Here is an 11,399-nt window from a genome sequence, read left to right as displayed (position 1 = left end):
CCAGGGTGCGCGCGCGCGCGCGCGACCGGGCGCGCTGCGTGACGGGCGCGTTTCGCCGTGACCCATGGCACGTCCGCCGTGCCTGCACGCGCGACGCTCGACTCGCTCGACTCGCTCTCCCAGGCGGCGGGTCCCGCAGACGTCGCTATACTACATGTTCGACATTACACTAGTGTACAACTAATAGTCATCTATGTCCAACGACGGGAATTCTTCCTGTGCGAAAACCGGGGGCTCAACTTCGTCGACGACCTGATTGTGTGAGTGAATATTGGTAGATCTCGGGACGAGGGAGAACAAAAATACCCACTTGTACCTGCGCAGCAGCAAGCTCGTCATCAGCGTTGCCGTTCTCGGAAGGGAGCACTTCAGCAGTCTTCAGATCCAGGAGCGGGGTTCTCTGTAGACGCATTTGGAGGCGAGTGAACTTGGCATTGAAGTCGCGGAGCGGCCCGGGAGTCGTGTTCACCCCGGCATCGAGAGCGTTGGGTGTCACGGGCTTCTTCATGCCTCGCAGAACCCTCCCCTTCTCGAGGTGGAAGATCCTGTGAGCATCCATTGATGCTATCAGGGCTGTAAGGTCATGAGATCGACCTGGGCTGGAGTGCTTCGTGCCGGTATTACCCCCGAAGAGAGATGTCATTTGCGTAGTGACGTGTCGGAGGGTGGAGATGCATGGGGAGATCATTGCAAGCCACGGCCACGACGCATTACTTCCGTGCGCCTTGTATACACTCTGAGCTGATATGAGGACGGCCATGATCGGTGCCCGATGAATGGATATGATGCGTACCTTGATCCACATATTGTTGTGCTCCTGCAACAGGTCGACAGGCACCCATGAGTTCTCCCGTCCGGTGGGGTTGACAAGCCAGTTCTTGATGACGATATCGCTGTGCAAGCCGAAGATGAGAAGGCGGTGACGATAGGGGAAGTGATAAACTCACCGCAACGGCCCGGGCCAGACATTGGTGAGTGAATGCACGAGGTGCATAGTCTCATGAGCATACTTTGTGCGACCAAGGCCACGATAAACAAAGGTGAGTGTCTTGAGAAGGCGGATGATGCGGCCAGAGTAACCCCCCTTGATAGCGTCGTTGAACTCTCGCATGAGAAGCGCGTCGCGGAGGAAGAGGCGGGCGTTCTCGGTGAGCATGTCCCCGCTCGAGATCTCGCCGCCTTCTAGAGGGTCGAATGGTGGTTTTTCAACCTTGTCGCCTAGCCCCGCGGCTTCGCGTTCGTCCTGGTGCTGGTCGACGCGCTCATTGAGCTCCTTTTTGCGCTCTGCACGTAGGCCGTACACAATGTCGGTGTTGTTGAACTGCTGGTGGATCTTGAGAGCGTGACCACGAAGTTCTTCAAACGTCACTGTCGCGGCGTACTCTTCGATAGATGTGGCGTTAGCGACGATCTTCAGACATGCAAGAACACAGGCAGTGAGGGAGATGAAGACGAGGTCACGACAGGTGCGGTATGGTGGGAGGTTGGACAAAGAGATGGACTTGCGATGTAATACATGGTTCCAGAACGAAAGACTTGCCGCATTCATGCTTCCTTGTCCGTCGGACGAGTTGGGCTCGCCGAAATGGGTCTCCATGATCCCGTGCGTGAGTGCTGCCTGATGGTGAAAGAGGCCGGGTCCGAGAGCGATGTACGCGTGTGCTAGTGCCAGTTGGTCATGGCCAGCGCGGTGGGCGATGAGGGTGCGGATGCGGGCGACAGAGAGCTGGTCGCCGAACACGAGTCGGACAAGGCTGGCGAACTGGGGGTGGTCGCGGTGGAGCTGCAGTTCGCGGAATATCGCATCAAGGACGTCGGCATTACCGGTAACACTGGACTCATCGATATTCATTGTAGGCAGCGTGTGAATGGGAGTCCGGTGTAGGGAGATCTTGAGGTCTGTGGATGGAAGAGTGCGGTTCACGAACTTGCGGAACTTCTCGAATGCGGGAGAGCTGTGGACAATAACGCGGAGGATGGTGTGGATGAGACTGTCATCGAGCAGTTTTCGTTCTTCAGGTGTGAGTTCTATATCGTCGATCTCGAGAGGTTTTGCGGCTTTGATAGAGGCAAGGAGGTCAGCGGTTTGCATGTGTTCGGGGGCGGCGTCGTGGAGGGGGAAGATAGTTGCACAAGTGCCACTCTCGAGAGCATCTTTGCGGCCGAGGATCTGCTCTGCAATCTTGAAAACGATGTTGATGTTGTCGTAGACATAGCCGACGAGGGTGGTTTGAGCGAGGTCCCGAGCTTTTGAACGACAGGAGAACGAGATGCGTCGGAGAATACCCATATGGCGCCAGCTGGTGGAAGTGGGCGTCTTGGCTGCCGCACTGGTCGCGCGTGTCAGCAATCTCGCTTCGCTCCTGACTCCTGCCGCCTGTGGGCTCACCTGTTTGCTCCTCCTCCATCGTCCTCATCAAGCTCCATTCTGTCCTCATTTTCATCGTGGGGTGTCGAAACTCGAACGGCCGGAGGATGTACTGGTGGTAAGTCTTGCTCTTTCTCACAGTGTGTTCGAGTTAGAGGTCCGGGGATGACTCGCGCGGGTGTCTCGTCGTCAGACTCGTCTTCGGACTCCAGTTCGAAGTCGCAGTCTGCACTTGGCTCGTCTTGTGTCTCGTGATCGAACTCGTCTGCGCTGGTATCTGTCTGAGTTTCTTGAGGAGCTGCACAGGAGTTGTCAGGAGCTCTGCCTGCGCCGTTGGGCCCGACTACGCTCGCACCGTTGAGCGCCGTGTTGGCGGTGCCGGGAGCAGCGCTGCTTGTGTGGTTACCAGGTCCTTGCGGAGCATCGTCAAGGTCATAGTGCGTTGTTCCACTGCCTACGATTGCGGCGTAGGTGCTGCATATCCCCAGTGTGGCGAGGACAGAGATAGGCTGGCGACCGACCCCGGAGGCGTAGAGATAGAGACCAAGCATGTGTCGTCCTAGACTGTTTCTCTGACTTCGTTCGCCTAGCAGATCTGTCATGGACGCTCCGATCCGCTAGGTCAACACGTGAGCAGAGTCCGCCGAAGGTAAGCTGATACATACTGCCTCTTTCCGCTTCTCGGCCCTATCCTTATCCTCATCGCTTGCATCAGGGTCCCGTCTCGATGCTATGACCTCCCGCTGGCGAGGAGTCGACGCAAAATGTGTCAAAACGGTCGTTGTGGTGGGGCACATCTTGAAGATGGATTGGTGGATGGCGCACAGGTCAAAGGAAAGAACAAGATCATCTGTGATGGGCTTTGTGCTGGTCTGAAGTAAGTTGCTCTTCGTTACTGCTTCCGCCTCTTTTGCAACCGTCCGCGAAACGATCTGCAGCGCCCAGTCGCGGACAGTCATCTTCCCGACTGTTGTTGACTGGTGTGCCCACAGATCCAAGACACGAGTCACGTCGTCAGGTTTCTTGAAGAAGCCAAACCAACGATCAGATCGAAAGGCTTTGTCGGTTGAGATCCATTCAACCATGGCGCCCCAGGTAAGCTGTTCAGTTGCGAGTATCGCCAGCACTGCTCTGATGCAGTTTCTCTTGCGCACAGCATCTGCGAGCCGGAGCGACTCCTCCGCTTCTTCGTTGCGCTCCAGTTGCTCATCCCACACCGCTCTTCGGAAAGCGTAGGAAGCAGCAATACTTCGGCCCTGACGACGGTGTGGGTTGTCGTCTGGATCATCAGCATCGGCTACATATAGGACGTCCGGTCAGCGATATTTTCGACAACCTGTAACCATACGAACCTGGTGTATGTTGGGTTGGAACGTGAGGATGGGCCATGGCGAGCCACGGGCCCTGCATGCCGGGATATTTGAGAGGCTTCTGCGACGGAGCTGGCTGTCCTGGTAAGGGGTCCCAAATTGTATTTGAGGTGCGATCGTACTCAATGTTTGCTGTGTCCTGTTCTGCATTACCAGCACTTGGGGACCCAGGTCGTAGAGGTGCAGTGTGTGTGGCACTATTTCGGGTCGTCGGCACAGATATCAACGAGGTACGTGCATTCGCCGATATCAGATTTGCTAGCTGGCTGACTATTGCTCGTTCGTCAATATCTCCTGCATATATGCATGGTTGGTCTTTATTCTACGTACAATTGTATGGCATCTTCTCGCAGGGCTCGGGGAGGACGTTGCGGAGTACGCATAAGCACCATAAGCGCCTATCGGTGCCCTGTCGCGCAAACACGAAGCGTTAACATCTCATCGATCCCCTGCTATTACCACTGTCAACTGCATCCATGGCCCGCGATCGAAGATCCCGTCACAAGTCTTCCTCATCTAGAAAGTGCAGCAAGGTCTCGTCAGCTGGAACAAGTTCGGTGGGATTCATACCTCGAGACCTGCTATCGGCCGAGAAGTTGGCTGAGCTATCCCAGCTCATGCGCGATCGGTTCCGCTGGTCCAATGACCCGAAGGATTTTCAGCTAGCAGCAGTCAAGGCACAACTCGAGGGTGTCGACATGATCGTGCAAGCTCCCACTGGTGCCGGAAAAACCGCTCTCGCTGCTGGGCCGCACGTGTGGCCTTCGTGTTCTCGCAGAGTCACGTTGATGGTTTGCCCCTTACTAACTCTTGAAGATGAGCTCGTACGTCTCCCCTTCACTTCGTCTACAGTGTCTGATAGGGTTTTATATCCAGGTGAAGACGTTCAAAACCGACTTCGGCCTCTCCGCAGTGGCTCTCAACAGCAAGAACGGTTATGTGTGCTCCAATGAAGTTGTTAATGTACGTTTCCGCCCCACTCATAACATGTAGCGCCTTTTTTGACACTTGCCTTTCTGTAAATCAGGATATCTTGGCTCTGAAGCACCAAATCCTTCTCATCTCCCCCGAGATGCTCCAGTCAACCACGTTTGTCGACCGCATCCTACGCAAACCCGGCTTTACCCAAAGCGTTGTGTCAGTGTTCATTGACGAAGGTCATTGTATCGCACACTGGGGCGCTGACTTCCGCAAGAAGTACGGCACACTTGGGAAGGTCCGCGCGTTCCTACCACCCAGAACCCCGTTCATTGTCGTGTCTGCGACAATCACTCCACGTGTAAAGCGTGCTATCCGGGACTCCCTGCTATTCGCGCAAGCTGGCCGGGCGTCTCTCTGGATCAACAAGGGGAACGATCGACCCAATGTCTCGTTCGTTGTTCGGGCGTTAGTGCACCCTCTCAGTACATTGGCCGACATCGACTTTGTCATACCCTCCACTATAACCTCCCCCCTGGATATCCCTATCACGCAGGTCTTTGCCGATGATGTTGACCTCGGTACCGAGGTGGTAGACTATCTCAACAACCGACTGCGCACTCTTCTCGGGAACCCCATCGAGGTCGCCGCTCTCGACATGGACATCAATCCTGCCCTGCTGGAATGTGTTCGGCCATTCAATGCGCAATTGTCTCAGGAATACCGTGCCGCCGCGATGCCTCTATTCCGCGAAGGACATATCCGCGTCATGGTGTGTACCGAGGCTGCTGGGATGGTGAGTTTTGGCAGGGTGGCATCGCCACTGTTGGTGGTACGGTGCAGCTCACATAACGTATGTGCTCTTCCAGGGCAGCAATAACCCACGTGTCGCAGTCGTGGTTCAACTGAAAATGCCCAAGAAGCTCTCGAACTTCCTTCAGCGTGCCGGGCGAGTAGCGCGAGCACCCGGGCTTACTGGAGTCGCTTACATGCTCGTGGAGAGACACTGCTACGGTGTCGACCTCGTTTCCGCAACCCCTAAGGGCAAGCGGGATCCCAAAGAGGTTCAACAGTACGCTCTTGATCACGGCGTTAACCGAGGAGGCCCATCAGAGGAAGATGCCGTGCCAACCGGTCTGCAGCCACGCTTCGACCCCGACAGCGAAGACGAAGGACTCCTCGCCTTCATACAAAGTGTCACTTGTCGGCGCCAGGTTTGCCAGAAGATCTTCGAGAGCGCAACGGAACAGCGTACGCTTCATAAATTCGCTCAGAGGCACCAGAATACTGATGTGCGCACAGGGCCCATCGTCCCCTGCTGTGATCTATGTGACATCTCACTACTCGGTCCAGCTCGCCCATCGCCTCTGAAGAACGAGAGCAAGCCCCGACTGCCAAAGAAGACCCGCCCTAACCGTGACCTCGAGAGCAAGCTTACCACGTGGCGCGTGATGGTTCACAGTCGTGAAACACCGCGTCGCACTTACTCTGCCGAAGCCATCCTGAGCGACAGCCTCATCGACCTCCTCGTCTCTCATGACAGCTTGTCCATCAAACTCGTCTCTGTTAACCTTCAGGAGAAGTGGGCTTTCTGGGACCGGTATGGTGATGAGCTCATGCACGTCTTGAAGGACGTCGGGATCGTCAAGGCGCCGGACAGTGGCACCCCGAAGATGAGCACGAAGCGTGTCCCTCGCAAAGCCAAGCCAGCACCAGCAACTGCGTCCAAGACTGCGCCGACTGACGCTCCACTGGCGTTCAATCCCCACTACCACAGCTTCAGTGTCAAGACAGAACATGAGCCCTCGATGTCTCAGGTTCCAGGCTCGCCGGGCATGTGTTCTATTGTGACGTTCAGTTTGCCGATAGGCACTGTTCCTCCCCTACCGACAATATCCAGTCCTCAACCGCCACCAATCGACCTTGCCGCTCAAGTCCCACAGGCACCGTTGGATCCGACTGCTCTAGTAGCTGCCCTCAACATCGTCGTCTGGATTCCCCAGACTGAGTCTCCTATCCCACGCTCAGCCATGCAAGCATACTCCGATCCCCACGAGTATGACATCGGGATACACCGTCCATCACGACCCGTACCGTCTGGTGACGGTTCTCGTCAAGTCTCCACAGCTCTATCCCAGCGTCGCCGCCATCTCTCTTACCTCACATCAACTTCTCCCGGGTTGTCCGGTGTTCGGTGGCCTCCCATTTCGCGGGTACAACACCCCACTCACCACCCATATGGAAGCTCTCTTCTCCCTCCTCACACGGTCTCAACATCTCGGGAGCAGCTGCATCACCATCAGCAAACCTCCCACCACGGTGCGACTCGGCCGGCGCTAGGGAGCTCCGTTCCTCTTACACCCACCCGACGTTTCCATCCGTACCTCCCTCATTTGGGAGCAACCAAGCCCATGTCTCGTCCACCATTGACCCCGATATCTCAGCCATCCGCCTCCGGTTCTTACTCGAACTCACGTACCCGCTGACTCCGCCCGCGTCGTGACCTACGCAGTCCATAGAGTACCTTGATCATTGTACATTGCACCTTAACAGAATGAATACCATACTCTCAGTCGTTTCAGTGTTGTAGTATAGCGACGTCTGCGGGACCCGCCGCCTGGGAGAGCGAGTCGAGCGAGTCGAGCGTCGCGCGTGCAGGCACGGCGGACGTGCCATGGGTCACGGCGAAACGCGCCCGTCACGCAGCGCGCCCGGTCGCGCGCGCGCGCGCGCACCCTGGAGCTCGCGCGCGAGCTCGCGCGTGGGGCCTGGGGAGGGCGGCGTACCCCAACGAGCCCGTTTGGGCGGGGGAGTGGAGCGAGAGGAGGGCATGCACATCACGTGATTGCCTTTTATGGGTCTCCTGCGGGGCTCCCCTACGAGTTTGACCAGCCGTTAGAGGAGGTGACGACGAGAACGGCTGGATGATCGAGCCTATCGAACAAGCTTGTCGCGTCGAGGTGAGTCCAATGTAGCGCCGAGTACCTCGCGTGTTCCCGGTCGGAGCTCGAACCTTATTCCCATCGACTGCTACTCCACGCGAACGCAGTGTACCCTGCCTTTGGATCTCCCCTTCTCTTCTTACCTCAGTTTTACCTCCGCTTCGCCTCTCTCTGGAATCTATGACCTTGCTCTGCCGAATCCATTCATGCTTCACCAAGAAATTCAACCCTTCACAATACGGCACGCCGCGTAACACTCCCGCGCTGGCGTGCTGACAGTCCCAAGCCGCGATCCAGCATGTTCCAATGCATCAACGTATTCAGCTCTGGCCTTAGGAGAGGGCGACCGTTTCTCGTGCCGCCTATGGGTGCGCTCATAGGAGCGAAAATCACTGTTCACTCCGGTACGTGTGCTTTCCCTGGTTCGTTGTGTCCTCTCCTCATACTTGATACGCCCCAGTACATCCGCACTGTTCGTCTCTGAATGTCCTCCAAACATCTGCACCACTAATCCCCGTCTGCGGAACCATGCGTCGCCCCACCGGGCAGCAACGGGTAGTGGGAGATGGGGATTGGTGACACTGCAGAAAGCACGGAAAGCGGCGGGTTGTGGCTGCATGGAAGGCCGTGGTACGTACGCTATCACGTCGTGTTCTGGACCGACTCCCAAGCACGTCCCTTGCGCTCTGAAACCCCAGTGCGCACTGTCATCGTTCACGCGAACACGTCCCCTCGAACGCAAGACTCACTCCCCATCACCTGACCGGGACCATGATGCACCCCCTTTGTCTCGACGAAGACGCTCTCTTCGCAATATCCCCTCGACTGCAGGCCGCCGATGACCTCGCGATATAGTGCGTCTCCCGCGCGTCACGGAGGTGCAGAACCAGTCGCTCCTCAAGCAGAAGACGTTCTACTTTCTGGACGGGCGCGAGCAGGAGGCACACGACGTCGCCAGCTTGAGCGGCTTTGTGAGGTGCGGGCGGTCGCGGGCGACGTCGGGAGGGGCGCGGGCGCGGCAAACCGATGGGCGAGCGAACGCAAGAACGCGGAGCAAGTTCCTGGACAAGGCCCTTGAGCGGTGCGAGACGGGCACGGCGACGTGAGCGCGCCGAGCGTCGGGTCGTCTCTCCGCGCGCCGCTTTTGATCCCCAGCATCTGCGCTCGGTACCCTCGGACGGTGGGTCGTCTCCTCGCAGGGAATATTGACTTCCTTCGACGCGCAGAGGCTGGAGCTATAGTGCTGGCTGCGGTACGCCTCTCTGTCACCTCTATCTTGTCATCCACGGCTGACATGCGCGCGTCGGCTTCCACAGCGCGGTCTGTGGGTGTAATACTTCACCCGTCCTCTTGACCGTGACGTGTGGCAGCCCTCGCATGGCGAGGAACCTGGAGAGTCACCGCTTCATCATCACCTTATCTCCCGCAATTACCGTCCTCCACAACTTCGCTTGCCTCATCTACCCGCCCTCGGTCCCTTTCGTAGACCTACGTCATCAATTGAATCTATTGCGAATCGTTGTTTCCACGAGAATCTTACATGCGCCGATCTCGTAACACAGAACGCCTTTTCAAGTTCGGGTGTCGCACAAACTCAACCTGTGATGTCTGCTTGCAGAAATCCCCTCCTGATGGGGCGAGTCGACGGCGTCGTGACTCAGATCGCACCAGTACTCACTGTGGGCCCGTTTCTCTACGCCCCCGCTGACCACCGTACAATAATGAAACTTCGCAGGTCGACGCTTGCATGTGATAGTTGAAGACGCGTTCGCGTGGCAGCAGAATGCAAGCAGTTCCTTCCGCAACGCATTTCATGCCCATACGCGGGGATCGTTAACTGTTGTGTATGCGCGGTGCAGAGGACAGGTGCAGAATCGCGGATGCACGCGCGGAAAGCTTTTAGGAGCCGCGGTCAGCTATATCTGCGCGTTCCAAACCTGAGCAGCAGGTGGTATATGAGGAAATTGCGAGGTGTTATAATATCCAAGGATATCGGAATAGTCGCGCGGTGGACCGGCGCTGTCCCAGATGGACTGTACCGTCGATGGTGCGATTCACGCCAATAGAGCACACATTGCAGAGAAACAGACAGAATTGTTTATTAGGAACACTGAACTACAAGTACATTAGGACATCTCGCTCCCGGAGCTAAGCAAAGTGCTCGCGCAACGACATACGCTTGTGCGCGAGCGAATTGACGCTGCTACGCTGTAGAGGACGCCATCCAGGCCTAGTACTCCTTGAGCTACTCTCTTCGCCGCCCCATTCAGGCGGAGTCACGTCAGCTGTAACGTTCGCCTACACATCACAGACCATGCTGTGGAAGCCAATGCGCGCATGTCAGCCGTGGGTCACAAAATAGAGGTGACGGAGGCTGAGGCGTACCGCAGCCAGCACTATAGCTCCATCTTCTGCACGTCGAAGAAATTCAATATTCCCTGCGAGGATACTATCCGCCGTCTGAGGGCACCACGCTCAGATGCTGGGAATCAAAAGCGACGCGCAGAGAGACTCACCCAACGCTCGGCGCGCGAGCGTCGCCGTGCCCGTCTCGCGTCGCCACCGCTCAAGGGCCTTGTCCAGGAACTTGCTCTGTGTTCGCTCACCCATTGGTTTGCCGCGTCCGCACCCCTCCCGACGTCACCCGTACCGACCGCACGCCCCTCACGGAGCCGCTCAAGCTGGCGCCATCGCGTGCTTCCTGCTCGCGCCCGTCCAGCAAGTAGAACGTCTTCTGCTCAAGGGGCAACCGGTTCTGCACCTCAGTGACGCGCGGGAGGCGCTGCTTCCCGTACGCGCGGGGGAGCACGAGCAGTGCCGGGCCAAAACTGCGGCCAGCGAAAGCGCCCAGTATGTCGGCGACGTTATGTGGGCTGACGAACCCGAGGAGCGCATACTTGAGGCTCGAATGGGGTAGTTGTAGCGTGAAATGGAAGTTACGAGTCGTGGCCCCTCTTCGCGCCGCCCCTCCTGGACCAGGACATCCAGACTTGAGAAATGACAAGGCGATACAAGGGACGGGAAGCGCACTATATCGCGAGGGCATCGGTGGCCTGCAGTCGGGAGAATATTGCGAAGGGAGTGTCATTGCCGGGACAAAGGAGCTGCATGGTCGCGGTGGGGTGGTGGGGAGCGAGTCTTGCGTTCGGGGGACGTGTTGGCATGAACGACGGCGGGCCTCACCGAGGTCGCGGAGCGCAAGGGACGTGCTTGGGAGTCGGTCCATAACACAACGTGATAGAGTACGTACCACAGCCCTCCTCCACTTGGTCCACCGCCTTCCGTGCTTCCCGTAGCGTCACCAATCTCAACTTTCACTCTCCCACCACCCGTTGCTGTCCGGTGCGGCGACACAGTGGTTCCACAGACGGGGAGTAACGGCGCGGATGTGTTCAGAAAGAAACAGTGCGGATGCGCGCCGTTTTTTCTTGGATACATGAGACGTATTACGTATGAGGAGAGCAGGACAAGCACACGCACCCGGGGGGACAGCAATGTTCGCTCCTATGGGCGTACCCATCGCCGGTGAAGCGACACAAGCGACGGCTTCCATCTCCTAATTCCAGAGCTCGTCCAAGTGATACGTTGGAACGTGCCGGATCGGTGTTTGAGACTGTGAGCAAGCCGGAAGGCAAGCCCGCGCGGGGGTGTTGCACGGCGTGGGGTTTGAATTTCTCAGTGAAGCACGGATGGGTCCCACAGAGCAAGGTCATAGATTCCAGAGAGTGTGGTGAAGACGAAGCTGAGGTAAAACTGAGGTAGAAGAAGGAAAGATCCGAAGGCAGGCGAGCTGTCGGTGAC

General features: G+C 57.3%; 2 protein-coding genes across 2 annotated transcripts; one reads left to right on the top strand and one right to left on the bottom strand.

Annotated features, from left to right (window-relative positions):
- Positions 1 to 235: 235 nt before the first annotated feature.
- BXZ73DRAFT_92038 (uncharacterized protein) lies at positions 236 to 3,888 on the bottom strand (the record flags this gene model as incomplete). Its single annotated transcript, XM_048026218.1, has 8 exons — positions 236 to 736; positions 794 to 893; positions 948 to 2,300; positions 2,461 to 2,480; positions 2,716 to 2,985; positions 3,034 to 3,300; positions 3,322 to 3,573; positions 3,721 to 3,888. The coding sequence occupies 8 exons, from the start codon at positions 3,886 to 3,888 to the stop codon at positions 236 to 238; spliced, it is 2,931 nt and encodes a 976-aa protein (XP_047874261.1).
- Positions 3,889 to 4,355: 467 nt separating this feature from the next.
- BXZ73DRAFT_104856 (P-loop containing nucleoside triphosphate hydrolase protein) lies at positions 4,356 to 6,996 on the top strand (the record flags this gene model as incomplete). The annotated part of the gene is made up of 6 exons (XM_048016040.1): positions 4,356 to 4,562; positions 4,615 to 4,701; positions 4,766 to 5,452; positions 5,526 to 5,907; positions 5,959 to 6,623; positions 6,685 to 6,996. The coding sequence occupies 6 exons, from the start codon at positions 4,356 to 4,358 to the stop codon at positions 6,994 to 6,996; spliced, it is 2,340 nt and encodes a 779-aa protein (XP_047874260.1).
- Positions 6,997 to 11,399: the final 4,403 nt, after the last annotated feature.

This window comes from Epithele typhae, assembly GCF_022376455.1.
Source record: "Epithele typhae strain CBS 203.58 chromosome Unknown BXZ73scaffold_57, whole genome shotgun sequence".
NCBI lineage: Eukaryota > Fungi > Basidiomycota > Agaricomycetes > Polyporales > Epitheliaceae > Epithele > Epithele typhae.
The sequence above is the reverse complement of the archived record's forward strand: the minus strand, read 5'-3'. Positions and strand labels throughout refer to the sequence as shown.